Source organism: Nicotiana tabacum, chromosome 23 (genome assembly GCF_000715075.1).
Source record: "Nicotiana tabacum cultivar K326 chromosome 23, ASM71507v2, whole genome shotgun sequence".
In the NCBI taxonomy this organism is placed as follows: Eukaryota; Viridiplantae; Streptophyta; class Magnoliopsida; order Solanales; family Solanaceae; genus Nicotiana; species Nicotiana tabacum.
The window spans coordinates 68,966,836-68,986,616 of NC_134102.1; the positions used below are offsets into that span (position 1 = coordinate 68,966,836).

The 19,781-nt window shown below is 34.4% G+C and overlaps 1 protein-coding gene across 1 annotated transcript; it reads left to right on the plus strand.

The window, feature by feature from the left end:
• The first annotated feature begins 197 nt into the window (after window positions 1-197).
• On the plus strand, window positions 198-10,523 carry LOC107789804 (DEAD-box ATP-dependent RNA helicase 5-like). Its single transcript, XM_016611672.2, has 13 exons — window positions 198-747; window positions 833-951; window positions 2,581-2,688; window positions 2,914-2,994; window positions 3,436-3,514; window positions 4,551-4,636; window positions 4,714-4,770; window positions 4,971-5,038; window positions 6,294-6,362; window positions 6,570-6,663; window positions 7,673-7,837; window positions 7,942-8,034; window positions 10,081-10,523. The coding sequence occupies exons 1-13, from the start codon at window positions 279-281 to the stop codon at window positions 10,174-10,176; spliced, it is 1,584 nt and encodes a 527-aa protein (XP_016467158.2). The 5' UTR covers window positions 198-278; the 3' UTR covers window positions 10,177-10,523.
• Window positions 10,524-19,781: the final 9,258 nt, after the last annotated feature.

Genomic DNA, 19,781 nt, shown 5'->3' on the forward strand with positions numbered 1-19,781 from the left:
GAAAGAGGAAAGATCGTTACTTTTAGAAATGAAGAACAAAGTGTACTTTTTTCATAGATCAAGGACCATATTTGTTAATCTACATATGTCGAGGACTAAAAAGAACCAATCTCAATACATGACGGACCATTTTGATCGTTTTTCTCATTGTAATTCCACTGTAAACAGAGGCGAATTCGGGAAACTGGAACTATCAAACTTTACTACAAATACAACTCAATTAGTTTCCTTAAACCTTAGGGTTTTGCGTCATTCGCCATAGAACAGATTGAGCAGCCATGGTAGCAAAACAGTTAGCTGATGACGAACCACAAAAAACCCTCAAGGGTTCTCAATCCAAATCCCATAAGAAAAGACATAAGAGAAAGCTCGAAGACCCTGAACCTGAAGAAGTTGCTGTTATAGAGTCCAAGAAAGAGAAACAGAAGAAGAGAAAGCAGAAACAGAACCAAGAAGAAGAAGGGTCTATTGTAAACAGTGAAAATCTTAGTGGGTCTAATGGAAAGGTTGAAACTTTTAACGGGCCAGCTGAGTTTTCTGAAAAAAGTAGTACAAATGTGGTGGTAACTGGTAAGGATGCTAATGAGTCAAAGTACAAAGCTTTAGCAAAATTTGTGGATTCAGGGCTTCCAAGTGATGTGTTAGAATGTTGCAAGAATTTTGAGAAACCATCACCAATTCAATCACATTCATGGCCTTTTCTTTTAGATGGCCGTGATTTCATTGGAATTGCCAAAACTGGGTCAGGTATGCAATTGTGGTTATTTAGTGTAATCGTGGAGTATGGTTCTTGGGGTTTTAGTTTTATTTTGTCTTGTTTTTGTGTGATCAGGTAAGACTTTGGCTTTTGGTATTCCGGCTATTATGCATGTCCTGAGCAAGAGAAAGAGTAAAAAGTCTAAGAATCCGCTTTGCCTCGTGCTTTCGCCTACAAGGGAGCTAGCTCAACAAGTATGTTTTTGAAATTTATACCTTGAGTTGTCTTTAAAATTGCCTGCTTTCTTGCATTAGGTTCAGTTACTAAAATAATATTGTCATTTGTTAAAATTTGAACCTTGTAGTCCTGTTTCAAAATAAAGAATGGCAAAACACACACGCCGAAGCTCATCTTTCAACACAGTGTAAACCCAATCATTCCAACTTCCCTAAATGACTAGTTTAAAAACCCAAACTTATTATTAAGCAATTCTTATCATATCACAAAAAGCATAGAAGTAGAGTTGATAAAAACAGTCAGAAATATAAAACTAAGCTTAACAACAAAACACCTTGTCGAAACTTTATCAAAACAAAGTAAAGTGGCCCTTGAAATGGTCTTAAAATTGCTCTTTTATCAGATTTTGATTCAGTAAATTGATATTATATAAAATAAATAGAGTGAAGTAGAGATGAACCTGATGATTATATTGAAAAGAAGCACTCCAAAACAGCAAGAAAACTCTAACAATTCGTATTACTAAAACTTAAAAGGGTGAAATTGGAGAATGCGTAATTTAGTAGATGCTTCAATCTCAACCTCCAATGAAATCTTGTCCAATCATATATCACAATAATCTTTGTGAGCTGCCTAGATATATTTTATTTTATAGTAACTATATGGTATTAAATGTCCTAGGTTCGTTGTTTTATATGGTAATAAAAGAGTAGAGTACGGGTTTCAGATACAAACAAATCATTCACTAGAAATTTTCATTAACTGTACTCTTTTATTGGAAATCGTCCATCCCAAAACCATAGACAAAATCTTGTATATTTTTTGTTTTCAACTTCACAAATAGTGGGGAAAAAAAATTAGGGTATATAATTTTTGTTTGAAAGCTCTAGTGGTGGTTGGAGTTTCTTGCTGTTTTGAAGTGCTTCTTTTCAATATCATCATCAGGTCCATCTCTACATCATTCTATTTATTTTATATAATGTCAATGTATTGAATCAAAATTTGATAAAAAGCCATTTCATTTCATTTTTGATTAAGCTTTGAGAAAGTTTTTTTTTGCGTTCCTTGGAGAACTGCTAAAATATTGGAACGTAGGCCGTAAAAATCATCTATGTTTTTCAATTTCTTGTGAGGGTTTAGCACTTGATCATAGCCAAAAGACCCAGAAAGGTATTATCTTGTGAGGGACGGATAAAAATAGGGTATCATCTTGTGAGGGTTTAGCACTCCCTTCCTTCTAGTAAGCTAGCTAAGACTAGGAGATCCTCTATTATAAGTGTGTTTTCTTTTCCTTCCCTTCTGTTCTTGTTTCAAGAAGCTATGATTCTTAGGCGTTCATTGAAGAGACATGGATTGAAGAATGAAGTAGCAAGTTTGTGTTGATTGAGATACATGAGCTCTATAAGAGAAGGTTAGGTAGTGTGGAAGCACATATTATGCATAATGGAGGTGCAGTAAAGGTCTAATTTATGTTGGTTTTATTCCTAGATGTCTTTTAGTTCTGACTAAAATATCTTCTAAATCCTGCATTTTCTTTTTCTTGTTAAAATAATATGTGTATTTTGCCTTGTATTCTCAAATAAAAAAATGCTGATGCGAGTAAATGCACCTTATCTGAAAGATCTTGCTATATGTCATCATAACAGATATCAGATGTTCTCTGCGATGCTGGGAAGCCTACTGGCGTGCAGTCAGTTTGTCTATATGGTGGAGTCGATAAGCATCATCAAAAAGCTTCTCTTAAATCTGGTGTGGTAAGAACATTCTTATTTCTGTATCTGTATTTATTGTTGCAATAAGTCTCGAGATGATGAACCTTTTCAGATATCCTATAGTGAATTATCTTTTAAGTCCATTTAATGTTTTATTTTGTTGCTTTCTTTGACTTTTTGATGGATGTTATGCATGCTTCACACACCTTTGATTCTTTGAGCTGGAGTTGCTTGTCAGTACGTCAGATCATATTCTCCGCCTTGCAGGATATTGTTATTGGAACCCCTGGTCGTTTGCAGGATATGATGGAAATGGGAGCATGCAACTTAAAAGAGGTTTCTTTTGTGGTGAGTAGTGTTTTACTGTCCTCCATTTATCTGGGTTTGGGACTTTCAGGATCTTTGATGAAGTTTGAGTATGCACGACTTCATGAAGGTTTGTTTGTTTGCTCAGTTAGGTCTAGATGGTTAGGATGCTTCTGTTCTGTAGTTGTGGCCATCAAATGTGTATAAGAAATGTTTTTTATTTGATTTTTCTAATTAGTTAGACTTTTGAAGTTGCTGAATATGAGCTTTCTGAGGTGAGGTATCTGTGCATGTTGGTCTTCTTTGAAAGAAAAACTGAATTTATTTTTTAAAATAATCTTTTGTGGTTTAACATTCTAATCAGTTTTATGTACTATCCCTTGATTGGTTAAGATAGAGTTTATCCTTGTTGGGTTAATGAAATATTATGGTTGCTGACACTAGAAGTTTTAGCGTTTATTCATGTTACTAATATTGCTATAGGTGCTAGATGAAGCTGATCGGATGCTCGATTTAGGTTTTGAACCCGCTGTCCGTGCCATTTTGAGCCAAACATGCTCTGGTATGAATAACATCTGCATTTGATTCCATTTCTTGAATTCCTAGAGGCTGGAGCTCTGTAGGCATTTCTTTAAATGCATTATTTCTTTAAATACATTTATCATGTCGTAATATATTTTTTGTTTCTTTTTAGCAAAACTTTTGCATCTGATTGTCCTTCACAACTTATTGTATTTACTCCAAGTATCAACTTTTTTTTCTTCATAAACATATATTTGTCCCGACCATGTAATTTGTGGTTTCATTTCAATACTTTTGTAAATGAAGTGCAGCTATATGTTAGAGTGGATTTTTGGTTTCATTTCTTCTGTATGTCTACAAATATTTTTAATATCAATTGAAAAGGGATTTTGAAAATTTGAATCGTGTAAGTATTATCTAAGTTTCTCGGACTCGGGTGCAGGTGTCCGATACATCTAGAGGTCGGATCCTTCATAATCTAAATTTTAAGATTTAGGGGTACGGATCCACGGGTGCGGGGATTCGGCTAAAAATAATTCAAATATCTAAAATTAGAGTAATAAAAATATATTCTAAGTTATGAGACATTATGTGAAAAACTTACAAGGAATTCCAAGAGGACAAAAATATTAATCAAGAGTAGAATCCCAAAAGGAGATAAACAGAAAGGACGGACATAGAAATTTCTATATTCGGAATATTCCTTTTTTTCCAATTTCAGTTTAGCTTTTGTTTTGATTTAAAAAATCATTGTATTTATCCTGAATTTCTCCGTCGATTTTGTTCAAAGTACCCAAAATCGGTTGACCAAATCCGGTACGGATCCCGTACCCACACCCACACCCACACCCACACCCACACCCACATCGTGTCAACACAGGTGCGACACCAAAAGTGAAGTCTGCGCAACTTAGAGTATTAGGACTTGTATTTTTGACTGCTATCCTTGTCCTTCCATGTTACATCGTAGGGCTTCACTCCTTGTTTTTGCCATTTAGATGTTAGCTAGATTGAGTTTCAATTTAGTAGACTTACTTTTTTTCCTGAACACATTCAACTTCCCTCTAATTGTGCAGTTCGACAATCGGTTATGTTCAGTGCTACATGGCCTCCGGCTGTTCATCAATTAGCTCAAGAATTCATGGATCCTCATCCAATCAAGGTCTGATTCACCTCTTTGGGATATAGTTACAAATTTGTTGCGGTTCCCTTTCTGACTTAAAATTGAATTCTATTCAGGTAGTTGTAGGTTCAGAAGATTTGGCTGCCAACCACGATGTCATGCAAATTGTCGAGGTAAGCTGCATCATCAAGCTTTTAGAATAATTCTTAAATCTGCAGTTTTTTTTCTCTAACTCATATGAACAACATTTTGTATCCTCCCTTCAAGCCAATCCACCACAAATAAAAATGCAAAGAACAATAAAAGAGAAGACTTACATGATCATCTCCATTTCTTTTGATTGAATTACTTGTCCATTCCTTTTGCATTGTAGGTCTTGGAAGATAGAGCCCGTGATGAGCGTTTACAGTGCTTGCTGGAAAAATACCACAAGTCTAGAAAGTATATAAACTAGAAATCTCTACTGCTAAATATCTGATCTCCCTTCCAGTTTTCAAGAGAGCACTTATTGTATCTTGTTGACATCAATGATAAACCCCACTCTAATCAATTGATAATGATATTCATGCAATATGCTACTGCTAGTCAACACTGGTTATGATGGGTAGTAGTTTTGGTTGAGAATTTTTCACTCAATCTCTTGTTACTCCGTGGATACAACCAAAGGTTACAATCAATGCTTTGAATCCTTTTTACTTCAGTGACCAGTCTTAGTGAACGTGCCTGGCATTCAACTTCTTTGTTCAGTTATATTACCAAGAGTTGCATTCAATTCGTTAGAGTGTTTAATAGGGAACTTGCATGCTTGACAGTAATGGTCATGGTAAAACTTCTGGTGACTATAGGATAGCTAGTGGTGCATGTCCAAGGCAAGTTGAACTTATCTTAGCTTTAAACCGTGAGCAATGGTGTGGAGAAGAGAGATTGGGTAGATATTTTGGAAATGATGGAGAAAGATAGGAGTGTCTGTTGAGACTTGAGAATAAGGTTGCTACAGATTAGTCTGCTCATGCGTGCTGGCTAATTTGGTCTAAATACAGTGGTATTGCCGTCGGTTTATTTAAATGGTTGACTAGGCGAGGGGGTAATCTAAAAATATTGATTCCGTTTTTCTACATGGAGGTAGTAGGTTTCTCAAACCAAGGAAAAGTGCATCCCCCCCTTCCCCCTCCTCCCCTCTTCTCCCTCTCTTCTAATTTTTTTTTGATGAATTCGTTTTATTTTACTAAGATTTTCATTGTATCATTTTCCTCTAGTTCTTCAGTCTGAATTGTCTGACACATAACAATGGTGAAGCTGATTATTCAAGATGTGCTCTTTAGGGGCTGCCTAAGATCTAAGCTAGCCAAGTGTAAATTTCTATCCTAATTGAGGAGCATATGTAGTATGGAGACCTGCGATGAAGTAGTTGCTGTTAGTTTACTCTATCACTGGGGCCTCATGTCCAGTGGTAGGATTTTTCATTTTTAGAACTGCACATACTACCTCAAATGGTAATAAAGTTTCTTCATTACGCAAAAAGAATTTGTCTGGCACAATTTTTCTTCGTGGGTTTGGTTTGTTATACAGTTCTTTATCATCAGTATATTTTTGCTAGTGGTTGCATCACTTGTATCTGTTTTGGCAGTTAACCTGGGTATTATGTTTTCTAACTCATTAAAATGGATGCTTACAAAAAATTGTCAACTTTGAGCAGGAACAGAGTATTGGTTTTTGTTTTGTACAAGAAGGAAGCATCTCGGGTTGAAATTATGCTACAGAAAAGGTCATTCCATTTGTCTTCTGTTTAATTATGAGAAAGACATTAAGTTCCTATGCCTAGCTTCAAATCGCCTGCTGATAATACATGCATGAAATAGTTTGACACTTACAAAAATTGATGCATGCAATATAGTCCATGCTCATCGTATTGTGCTGCATAGATGTGTCTAGATTACATCTTTTTTGAATCTTTAATGTGTCTTTGCTTCAGGGGTTGGAAAGTTGTGTCCATTAGCGGTGACAAGCAACAACATGCTCGTACTAAGGCGTTGTCACTCTTTAAGGATGGAAGCTGTCCTTTAATGGTACACATTTCTTCCCTATTATCAATTGATAGGTAGAGAACTATGGAGCATCTTTAGAGGATGCAATCATATACGACCTACTAATCAAGCAAATAAGAAACCGAAGAAAATGAGCTTTAAGTCAAAAAGAACCCTTGTATGCGTTTGATGCTCTTAACTATAACCATTGATACAAATACTTAATCAAAGTTTAGGAAGCACAATTGCTGTATTTTTGGGTTTCTTTTTTGTTATCCAAATTTACATCAGTTTACTCCCTTAATTCTGATGGTTGGTTTGCCCCCTTCATCCTTTTATAAGTTTGTTTTTTCAAATGTCGTGGTTAAATCGCTTGCTTTCTCTTCATTATCACCTATATTGACCCAAGATCTCTTGAAGCTTTGAACTATTTCCATTTTCTATCCTACATTTGATATCTGATCTACTGTGATGTTTATCTGAGTGATCCTATGATGCATGATGGTACTCCACATCTGTCAATATTTTCTACACGTCTCACCTTATGGTCATCTACTATCTGCTTCTGCATTAGAGTCAGAGTTTATATCTAGATGACCAATTTCTTACCAAAATCTTCATCCAGACAAATATACTGCCTCATCTTTTGGAGCATGCTTCCTCATGAAATTGCTGTTGTTGGTCTGAGTTTTCACCTATTCGTTAATTGATAACCATTTGATAATGCAAGGGCTCCACAGTAGTTTGACATACCAGCTGGCGTTCCTCTACTGAACCTTTGGGATAACTGGTTTCTGGCCAATTCTCTTCCATCCCAAAAGAAGAGGATGCATAATATTTTTTATCCATCAAAATATCTTGCTATATTTCATTTCTTCCTCATTCCTGCATGATCCTCTTCCTGAAACTTTCTGTGACTTCTAGTTATGTTGCTCTGGTGTTGCTAGAAATCATAATTTGGACCGACTGCTCATGAGCTTAGTGTTTACTTGGTTCTTGGCGAATGTTGAAATGTTCTGAAGACTGAAACATAATTGTTATGTTTCTGCAGATAGCTACTGATGTAGCTGCTCGAGGTCTAGATATCCCGGATGTTGAAGTTGTGATAAATTATAGTTTTCCTTTGACGACAGAGGATTATGTTCATAGAATTGGAAGAACTGGACGGGCTGGTAAAAAAGGTGTAGCTCATACATTCTTCACTAAGGACAACAAGGTAGTGTTTCATTGATTTTCTATAACAGAAGTCCGACCTTTATTTTTGTACTGTTTTCTCCACTGCTTTTCTATTTTGATTCTTATTGAGCTTGTATTTCATAGGGACTTTCTGGGGAGTTGATAAATGTCCTCAGAGAAGCTGGACAGGTTGTTCCAGCTGCCCTTCTTAATTTTGGAACCCATGTAAAGAAAAAGGTAAGATTTTTGTTTGTATATTGTGAGTAGCGTCACCATTTACCTAATGGTATCATTGACGGTTTGTGCTTATGGGTAGCCATCACAAGTGAGTGTGCATTGCTAAGTTGCTTAGCAGTACCTGCTCATGGAGCTTTAGGCCAGGTTCATAGGGACATGCTGGTCTGGTGTGAAGCTAGGGCCTCAAGTTGTAGCTTTCCTTCCACTATTAGCACCTTTGGTTGGATTCAGTGGCCATGGCTTAAGAGGGCTTTGAGTAAGATTGTCTTCTTCTAGAGCATAGACAGATGATGCGAACTTCATGTGGCTGAGTATGTTTGTGCTATGGGGACGGTTGTAGGAAAGTACTTCCTGTAGGGGTTGAAGATTTCAGATGAGAAAGTTAACATGTTCTAGTGTTGGAATAAACTATATTTTATTGCTAAGGATACACACTAGGAAGGGTTTTGGGGTGAAGGGTCATAGCAGTCATGCTGAAGCTAAGTTGCTCGGACACGGGTGTAGGTGTCCGACATGAATGCGGATCTAGAGGTCGGATCCTTCGAGATGTAAATTCTAAGATTCGTGGATACGGATCCTAGTACGGATACGGGTACAAGGATCCGGCTAAAAATAATTCAAAAAATAAAAATATAAAAAATATTTCTAAATTATGATAAATTTTGGAGAATACTTATGTATAGCTTGTAAAGTGTTAATTTCGTTTTTATTCTCAAGTTGTAGATAAGAAAAGGATTGATTTCCTAGATAAGGTATGCTATTTTATTTAAATTTATCCTAATTTTGGTTTTGATTTCGGGAATTAAATTGTATATCGTCTCAAATTTTTTCGTCCGTCGTGGTCAAAGTATCCAAAATAATTTGACCAGATCCGGTACGGATCCCATACCCACACCCATACTAGTGTCATGTCGACACGGGTGCGGCACCTAAACTGTCATGTCGGAGCAACTTAGTGCTGAAGGTGACTTGTCCAAAAAGAGAAAAAAAGGAAAAACAATGCTGAAGGTGACTTGTCCAAAAAGAGAAAAAAAGTCATGGTGAACGGCACCTGAAACTATTTGATATGACAGAGGCTCTTCATTAAGTGTGATGCTTGGGGATTTGGATGCAAGTGTGTTCTCCCAAATTCGCTTCATTTCGTTTTCCTGTGGTTCACTTGGTAATTCTGTCCCTTCAATTGTTTCCTCACTTTGATGGAGCGTCTTGTGTTTCATGCGTTGTTAGTTATGCAATCCTGACAGTATTGTATACAAGTATTGGGCAACTCTTCTTCCATGGCTGAGACAGATGGGAAAAATTCATCTAGTGTCAGTCTCCTGGGGTTCGAACCTTGGTCTCCTTGTGGGGAGCTTGTAGGATTGAGAATTTTTAAGAGAATGGATTTATATTGGACAATCTACTTTAAACATCTTAGATGTGTACTTGGATTGAGCCAAGAAAGAGCAGGGGCTTTCTAAGGGGGGCTATGAAGGTTTCCGCACTTTGATTACTGGAAAATGAAACTATTTTGAAGGAACTCTTTCCAGGGAGTGGAAGGGCAACAAGCAGTGTAGTTGTAGATGAACTAGAGAACACTCAAGATCAGCCCTTTTCCCAATTAAATGAGGAACTGAACATAGGAATAGGCTAGTTCCTGATATAATAAAAATGAAGTTGTATCTACAATGTGCTCTGGTTGCAAATGGAATCGGCAGAAAAAGAAAAATCATGGTGTGACTTATCCAAAAAGAAAAAGAAGAGGAGGATGGTGTGTTATCGACCTTGGGCAGGAGGAAGCCCTGGATCTTATGTTATTATCGTTTACTATCACCTCCGGAAGAATACAATGTCACTGAATCACATTTGTGTTCGACTATCTTCTTGCTGGCACAATTTGTCTATGTGAAAAGTGATGAACAAATGATTATAACAAAGAATATAATTTGCTGACACATGCGAATAGTAACTGGTCAACTAAATCTTTTTCTCCACTCTCCCCTTGCCTTGTATTGCTAATCTCTAGTGCACATATTTTTTGTTACATTGTTGAGTTGCTGTTTGCAGGAATCAAAGCTCTATGGTGCTCATTTTAGAGAAATAGATGCAAATGCTCCAAAGGCTACAAAAATTAAATTTGACAATTCTGATGAGGAAGATTGAGAAGCAATATCATCTTTACCAATTTGTCATTGAGTTGCAGCAGCACAACTCCATTGAATTAGTTCCTCCCTTCATCATTCTGACATTCCGTGCAATCATTTGGCGGATACATGGAGAAGTGGATTACTATGGGAAGAATGCTAGAGATATCTCACAGATATTTGCTCATGTATTGGCGCTTCAACCTGTCATAGATAATGAGTTTGAAATATTGTGTTTTTGTACCTTAATATTCTTTTCATGTACTCGTTTTCATCATACAGTTGGCTTAGATTTTTTTTTTTTTAAGGATCCAAATGTAGTAATACGCTTATTATTATTATTATTATTATTATTTGCTTTTTTAAGTGATGTATGATTACACCTTCCAAATTACTTCACTTGGCAAAAGGTGGAAAAATATTGGAAAATGAGATATTTTGCAATATTAACAAGAAAAGATTCCCGGGGGGGGGGGGGGGGGGTCGTAAATATTAATTACTTAGAAAAAGTTTCAAAGCGTAGCACAAACCTGCAGTTTTCCCTCTCAACTCAGGTATTACGTGCTAGTGTTTATTTAGTCCTTTGCTTGACTAATACTTCTTTTTAGATGTCGTATGGAGAAATTTGGTAATTACAAATTAGGCAGGCTAGTCACTTTTGGATGATCAGATTAAAAAGTTTGTATGATGAGACTACAGTTGGAAAAGATATTATAGTATTTATTTGATATATGGCCCTTGCTTGATCGACTATATAGTAGTATTAGGAAAGTAGATACATGTATACATGGACTGTTTGAGGAAGTTTGATAATTAATATGAATGCTGTATAAGGAAGATATGGATCATGTGTTTCAGGAAGATATTGATTGTATTATAATGGTGGAGATTTCAACTGCCCTTCCGCATTCTGGACATGAGAAATTCACTTGGTGTAATGATTGGGCTCCAGATAGGAGAATTTGGAAGAGAATTGATAGGGTGTAATGATAGGCTTCTAACTACTCCAATTCTTCAGTAACTCACCTACCAAGAGTTAATTCCGACCACTCCCCTCTTTGGTTTAGAATATCACTGCTTTATTCTTCCAGAATTCATGGGACATTATTGCTTCAGACTTAATTAACCTTGTTCTATACTTCTTTGCAGGTCATGAATTATCTAGGTTTATCACCCATACTTGCCTTATTCTAATTCTTAAGATGGATCATCCTGAGTCACTTTCTGATCTTAGGCCCATTAGCCTTGCTAATGTGACCTCAAAAATTATCTCTAAACTTTTGAACAATACACTGGCCAAGATTTTGCCAAGACTGATTTCTCCCAATCAGTCTGGCTTTATTTAGGGCAGGTTTATCACAGCTTACTCAAGAACTTGCTCATAATATGAGCAGGGATAATAGAGGTGACAATGTTATCATTAAATTAGACATGTCAAAGGCCTATAATAGAGTATCATGGGCCTTTCTATTTCAAGTTATGAGATGATTGGGCTTCAATGAATTATGGATTAGTCTAGTGTTTAGACTAATCTCTAATATCTGGTATTCTATTGCCATAAATGGAAATAGATGTGAGGATTAAGACACGGAGATCCCATCTCTCCTTCTCTATTTGTCTTAACCTCTGAACTACTCTCCAGAATGCTTAATGGGATTACTCAATGCCAAGACTTTATACCTTACAAGATGAGGAAACAAGGTCCTTGTATCACTCATTTAACTTATGTTGATGATACTATTTTATTCAGCTCTACTGACACTACTTCTATTGAGATCATCAATCAATGCTTAGATGATTACTCCAATACATCTGGGCAACTAATTAACCTTAGCAAATCTCATTTTTTCTTACATCCTAATGCACAGGATAATCAAGTACAACGTATAAAAACTCTCACTGGTTTCTCCAACAAGAACTTCCCATTTACTTACCTTGGTGCCCCTATCTACTTAGGAAGAAAGAAAATTGAATTCTTCAGTGATCTTTCTGATAAAGTGGGTAGAAGAATTCAAGGTTGGAATGGAAGATTTATGTCCTTTGGAGGTAAAGCTATCCTTATTAAGGCAGTCCTATATTCCATACCCATGCACATCCTTGCAGCTACTAACCCCCCCAAAACCACACTCCAAATTATTGAAAAGCAGTGTTGTAACTTTTTCTGGGGCAATTCAGAAGAAGGTAAAAAACATCACTGGATCTCTTGGTCCTCTATGTGCTTTGATAAAAATGGAGGAGGAGCTGGTTTTAGGTCCATCCATGACATAGACAAGGCCTTTGCAGCTAAGTCATGGTGGGTCCTTAGAACCAAAAACTCTCTATGGAGGGATTTTATTGAAGCCAAGTACTGTAATAGTATACATCCTGTTGCTTCTTTATGGAAACCTGGTCATTCCCATATTTGGAAAAGAATGATGGATATCAAGATTGAGGCTGAGAAACATATTAAGTGGAGACTTTTTAATGGAAGGGCCTCGTTCTGGTGGGATAATTGGTCAGAATATGGCTCCTTAGCCAAGTTTATAAATGACCCTAATAAAGGAAATGAGACAGTTATGGACTTCATTCATGAAGGTCACTGGAACCTTGCTGCTCTTGAGAATGTTCTTCCTAGTTCCATTGCTAGGAATATCTCTCTGATTAAGGTTCCTGATGGCTCTAAACTATATCAGCCTATATGGACCATTACCAATGATGGTTCATTTTCCTGTAAATCTGCGTGGCATCTTTTCAAGCAATCTGGAAATGTTACCTACTCTACTAGTAATATTTGGTATAAAAGGATCCCTTTCAAAATATCTTTCTTTATGATGAGAGTAATTCATAACAGATTGCCTATTGATGAGATCAATAGAAATTTTGGGTTTGTTGGCCCATCTATGTGTTCTTGTTGTAAAGCTCCTAAATATGAAACCATTGAGCATGTTTTCATTAGCAGCGATGGTGCATCAGCTGCTTGGGACTTGTTTGGTGGTTTGAAAACTACCAACAGATTAAGACAAACTCTTTCCAACTGGTGGTTTACAAAGCCCAAGAACAATGTTCACTCTTTTTTACTTCACTGCCTCCCATGCTTAATATGTTGGGAAATTTGGAAACAAAGATGTGCTATCAGATATGGAAATGGTAAAGCTTCTGTTAAGAAACTTTTGATCCATGCTGTGAAAGATGCAAACCTTTACTAAAGGTTATCCATGTCAAATGGATTAAACCACCTGATGGTTACCTAAAGCTTAACACTGATGGATGTAGCAAAGGAAATCTAGGCTTAGCAGGTGGAATATGATGCTTGAGAAATCACAATGGGGATCTAATTATAGCTTACTCCATTTTCTTTGATTCATGCACTAATAATATGGCTGAACTTAGAGTGGTGCATTGTCAATGGATACAAGGAGGTCAAAATTGAATCTGATTCCCTAGTCTTAATCAATATGCTATAAACATTCATGCTGGAACACCTTGGCAGATTGCTCTCTTGGTAGAACATATTAGAGAGTTAAGGCAAAAAGGCAACTTCATTTTCTTTACGGGCACTGACATTTTACCTATGAAGGTAATAGCTGCTTTGAACAATGACAAAAATCAGTTAGTCAACTTCAGAATTAGGACGAGAAAGAACTCCTTCGTCGTTTAACCATTTTCGTCATTGCTTTTGTTTATCTGGAAGGATTAATACCTTCCTCAACCTTTTACTTTGAAGTACCTTACTTTATACTCCACTGGAAGGTGTTCCCCAACAGTTGATTTAGGAGTTGCTTAGTTTAGATTTACCAACTCCTCGTGTAATGATATTTTATTTCAGAATTAATAAAGTTGTTTCGTGTTTATTATAAAAAAATAAAAAAATGAATGCTCAATTACAAATTTCATGATACTATCCTTAGTTCTCAATTATAGATCCACGAACTTGATGACACTATCCTTGACTTCCCAATTGTAGAACCACAACTCCATGACACTACCCTTGAGCTCCTAATTGTAGAACCACAAACTCCACAACGATATCTTTTAACTCTTAATTGTAGAATCGCAAACTCCGTGATGCTATCCTCGAATTTTCTATTGTAGAACCACAACCTGCATGACACAAACTTATGATCCATCTCTTAAATGGAATTAGACTTAACACGTCTTAATTAAGTTACTACAACATAGTCTCAGAATCGAAGCACTATCACTAAATATCATGCCTACAACTGCTGTCTAAAAAAATTACAAAGAACAATTAGGCAAAACACATTTAAAAAAATTATGGGTCAAGAGTTATGCCTCCAATCTCAAGATTATCAAATATATTTTATTTTATACAAGTCTTTAGCCAAAAAGAACTACAAACAACACTCAGTGATGAAGCCGTAATTGTTTTTGCAGCTATCCGTTGGCAATTGAAATCCAGTAATTGAAACAACATTTCAGTAATAATTGAGATGTATAGACGGTCATAATACAAAGCATAAAGTAGTTCTACGAAATGTTTGACATTTTTCTAATTATTTTTCATTCAGAATACCACTATTTATATAACCTTGCCCCTAAATATCTACAATTAAATGTATTGGTGAGCCATTGATTTCATCTCCCCCATTGCAACCGTTTTTCCAAAGCTAAAAGGAAGAATCAAGCACATCATAACAAAAGAATGACTACTAATCAGGAAAGAAAACTACATTAATCAATCTTCTGCAAATTCATGTTGTGTTAAACAATTTATAAAACACCAAATAGCAAGAATAAGTTGCGGTTATTTCATACTCCAGACCATCATATATACAAAAATAGTTTAGGAAGAGTGTTGCTTATAATACAATGGTTGAACCATTAGAAACCTAATTGATAGTAACTTCTCATCTCAATCCAGGTACCCACTCAAAAGAAAAAATAAATCAATATATATATATATATATACATGCACACCCATGCATGTACATATATTTAACTTCTAAAAGATAGAACTCAAACATCTCAAACTGAATTAGAAGAAGGAAGACGGCACAATCTTTCTTTAGAAAACTGAGCACAAAGAAAATATAATCACTTACCTAAAGTTTGTTTTGAAGTTTTAGTTTAAAACCCCAAAAATATTGACTTGGTGAGAAGAAAAATAAGGCATGGAGGAACAACTTCAATCAGAACCATGTCAATTTTTTCAATCTGAACCATTGGGTAGCCGGGAGTTCTTTGTAGGCTTAAGCGTTTTGTCTTTTAGTTTTGCCGTGCGTCCATTGGCTAAGGTTGCGATCCTTTTTTTTTTTTGTTGGTAAAATTGGTACTTTTAGGTTTTAAAAGGGCAATTAAGTAATTTGACTTTCTAACTTAGGAGCTTCATGTTTTAAATATACTAGTTTTTCGAAACGTGTCCCGTTAATTATTGATATTAAATTTATACACCGAAAATATTTCTCTATGAATTTTACAGACATGCGATACAATCAAATTACACTATTGTGTTTTCATGTCAATCTTATACAAAAATTATGTAACATAACCATAATATCTTTTATGTTACGTTTCCAAATACTTTGGACTTGAAATTAACTAACTATAATAATCTTACTTTGACTATATTTACATTATTAAGAATGCCAACAAATTTGTTTGGCAAATAATGAAATTGTTCGTCCGAAGCAATTTATGAACTCAGTTGCGGATCACTTTTTCTGTTTTCATTTGTATTGTTTAGAATAGGGCAAAGATCACTTTTAGCCCGTAGCCAAATCTATTTACATTCGATAGTCGCAAAAGTATATACACTTTAAAATAAGTTTATTAGTAGTGTAAAGAAAAGTAATAGAGTAAGGACTCATATCTACAAAATATCAAAGGAAAATATAATAATTTGATTTTATTCATACTAAATCATTTGAAATACAATGTCATTTTTCCTTTAAAATAAGTATATTAGTAGTGTAAAGAAAAGTAATAGAGTAAGGACTCATATCTACAAAATATCAGAGGAAAATATAATAATTTGATTTTATTCATACTAAATCATTTGAAATAATATCTTCTTATGATGCTTCCTCGATCAAAAATCAAATTAAAACAAAATTGGGATATATTTTGTTTAAGGTATTATTATTATTATTATTATTATTATTATTATTATTATTATTATTATTATTATTATTATTATTATTATTATTATTGATTTAAGGTACTATTTTATTGTAAAATATATATAGGATATAATTTTCTATTTGAGCCAAAGTGTTAATTTTTTACCAACTTCAGCAAAACACGGTACTAATGTATTTCATTAATTATGTCTATTTGCTTTTTTTTTTTTTTCACTAAAACCGTAAATCTTTTTAGGAGATACTCTAATTAAAATATCAGTTAGACATTTTTGACTCCACAAAAATACTAAGAGATATAAAAGTCATTATGAAAGTATCCATCAGTATCATAATTAAATTGAAGAAGGTGAATACTTCGTGCATCTCAAATTGAAGATTGATTTTCAAATTGAAACAATAATAAAATAAAAAAGTTGAGTCAGAAAAATAAACCTGATTTTTGTTTCCACATCAAGTTCTTCCAATCTCTCCAAGTGATTGTGTGACTAAGCAGATTTCTTGGCAAAATAGTGTGAAAGAAGCAATGAGGGAATTTCTTCTATCGATTAATTCCCTGCTTTCTATTCACCATTCTTGTTATTGTTTAATATTTAAAATCGTTGTACTTAAGCATTTCAAATAGTGGTTAATGGTAATTTCTCAGCAATTTGCTTATGGAAGTTCATAAATCATAATATTCAGCCAATGGAAACACAACCTTGATTTGCTTCAAATTCTGTTTGAACTATTACTACCTCTATTTATTTTGTAGGCTTTAGGGGCTAAGTGTTGGTATGAATGGAGCAAGTCATTTGGCTTCAAACATTTTTTTATTTTATCTTTTCACGAAGTGGTGGCTTGACAAAATTGACTTATTCCATTGGAAGTTCTCAGTGGGCACTTACAAGGAAATGTCTTCGAAGCCTTTTGCAAACGGTGCTTGCGTTGTTTTGTATCAGACATTTCTCTCTATATGCATGGTTACTCTATATGGTGCTTTTCGAAATTTGGCTCTTTTGAATTGTAACATAATTATTTATCTATTATTATACATAAATATACATATTAAAAGGGTAATTTAGTCTTTCAACTTTTTAGTTTAAGGCTTCCCACTTTTATAATAATATTAGTTTCTCGTCACGTGCGTTGCACGTGTATATCGAATCATGTAGTTATATAATTTTGCAAAATAATATTAGTATTACTCAAAACAAATTTTTGAGTAAATAAGTATACATGAAAGAATAAAATACAAATTTTTATGGATGAACAATATTGATCATTGTAGTATATAACTTGTATATCTAAATCTACGAAGATGGACAATCAAAATCTAATCCGATACATGTAATCTTTATATTTATTTTAATTTTATGAGATACAAACACATAATTATTTTGATTTTATGAGATACAAACATGCATGTAATGACGTGTATCCCACCTAATACTTTTTCAAGATAAGAGTGTTCAAAGTCAATTGAAAAATTGATCTAAACAAAAAATCTATCCAAACCACTTCAATAATCCATCATATATTTTTGACTTGTTTTGGTTTTTAATTTTGAAAAGCTACCACTATTTGATTTGGTTTGATTCAACAAAATTTAACTAAAATGAACCAAATCGACAAATTATATAGAGTAACAAATTTTATAATTATTTATATAACAGTATGTAAAATTTTTATAATATTTTAAAATACTTTTATATATTTTTCAGTTTTTGCCATAATTTCATCGTAATAATGGCAATTGCTCTCTTTGTATGCTTTTTTCTTCAAAAGATTTCTTCGCTGTTTTTTTGTTTGACTTGTTTCGGTAGCTATCTTCTGGATTTATTAAAATTAGCCCACATTACTTCATTTTCTTGGTAATAATATGTGAGCATAGAATACTTTATATTGCCCAATACCATGACAGTTTGTTCATTTTGCTTCTTCAAACAATACAATAAGTATTGATATGCGCAGAATATAAATATTGCTTGTATAAGTAAAGAAATTCAGTGAGACCATCATCAGGAGGATTATCCGAGAAGTCTTCTATAGAGGGTCAGTGAGAAGCCGACTAAATACAGCTCTTGGAAGACTTAATTAATATCATGTTTAGTGCAGTCTATGAACTTGGTGGACTCGGGTAGTTAAGGATGTGATTAGTAGTATTTTTGCTTCACATCTTTGGATGAAATCCAGGTGCAGTTGTATGTACAGAATGTTACTTGGTAATAAAAATTTTATTGACCATAAAAAGAAAAAGTTCTTATAAATTGAATTATTTAACATAAGAAAGTTGCATTCCACTTTGATTGAACTCATAATTCTCATAGTGCCAACCCACCCTGCATTTTGAAAATTTCGAATTTTATCAACACTTTTGTTAACCTTTCTAACGGTTACACAAATTTGAAGGAATACGTTTGAAAAGTTACTTACTAATATGAAAGGACACAACTATTTAGAGGAGACACAATATAAATAATTACATTTTAATTTTTTATTTAATTATTATTATTATTAAATGTTAGTATATTATTAGAAGGGTAATTTGGTAATTCAACTTTTTAGTTTAGAGCTTCCTACTTTTAATATAGTATTATATTATATTATTATAGATAGATTAGCAATGTAAGAAGTGGCTATTTGCCCATCTTTTTCCAAACATTCGCTGGAAAACAAAAGTTATGATTTTTAGTAAGCCTTTTTAAAATATCAAGCTTAAAGAAGACAAATTTGAAAAATCTTAAATAAGAAAAGGTGAAGGTGGAGCTGGAGTTGCGGTGATTGGTAGTGTTTTGGCTCTAAGGGGGAAGACAATTATAGAACGAACCTGTTTGATTTGGCCTGGGGAATTGGTACGCAGTGAACGTGGCTTGCAAGTTAAAGTTTTGTCTAATAACCTAAAGCATTGTCATTTTGAACTATAGCATTTCTCCAAAAGGATTCATGAAAGTCAAGGAAGAAACGATACTTTAAGTTGCATAAAAGATAAAACTATGTACCCCAATGAACTCATCTATAGAAGCTTAATCCAAGAAGACGTACTTGTGAGTTGTGACTGGAGGCTAACATGACTGACTGACTATCCACGATCTTATGCTAAATATCTTTCATCGAAACCTTAAAACCATAACAATACACCACCATCTTCATAACACGTACACAACCTTGAGGATGTTCAATTGCATCATTAAATTAAATATACTTTCCTTCAAAGGCTTTGTTCTGTTTTGGTGTTTGTTAAAGGTTCTCGATGTAAATGTACGACAATTCATCACAAGATTTGTTCGGATCACAAAAGCAGTTGGAATGCTTGAAAAGCTGCAATTCAGAAAGTGTGAATTATGTAATGATGCTAATGAATAACCCACGGAGATCTGTAATGATACCGTTTTCACCGTTGATAATTATAATAAACATTCTTTAAGCTGAATGGGCCTTAAAATTGAATTGTCTTTTCAATTGACAATCAAAGGCAAAATGGAGTTACATTTCTGTTTTGAGCAGAGATCATTATATTCCAAAACACGTTAATTACGAGTAGATCCCAGGTTAGTGTGACAAAGAC

What these genes read in the sequence shown, in the direction of transcription:
- LOC107789804 (XM_016611672.2), top strand. Translation starts at nt 279, where the DNA reads ATGGTAGCAAAACAGTTAGCTGATGACGAACCACAAAAAACCCTCAAG. An exon ending in AATTGCCAAAACTGGGTCAG is followed by an intron (nt 748 to 832) that starts GTATGCAATTGT and finishes TTGTGTGATCAG; the next exon opens with GTAAGACTTTGGCTTTTGGT. An exon ending in TTTGAGCCAAACATGCTCTG is followed by an intron (nt 3,515 to 4,550) that starts GTATGAATAACA and finishes CTAATTGTGCAG; the next exon opens with TTCGACAATCGGTTATGTTC.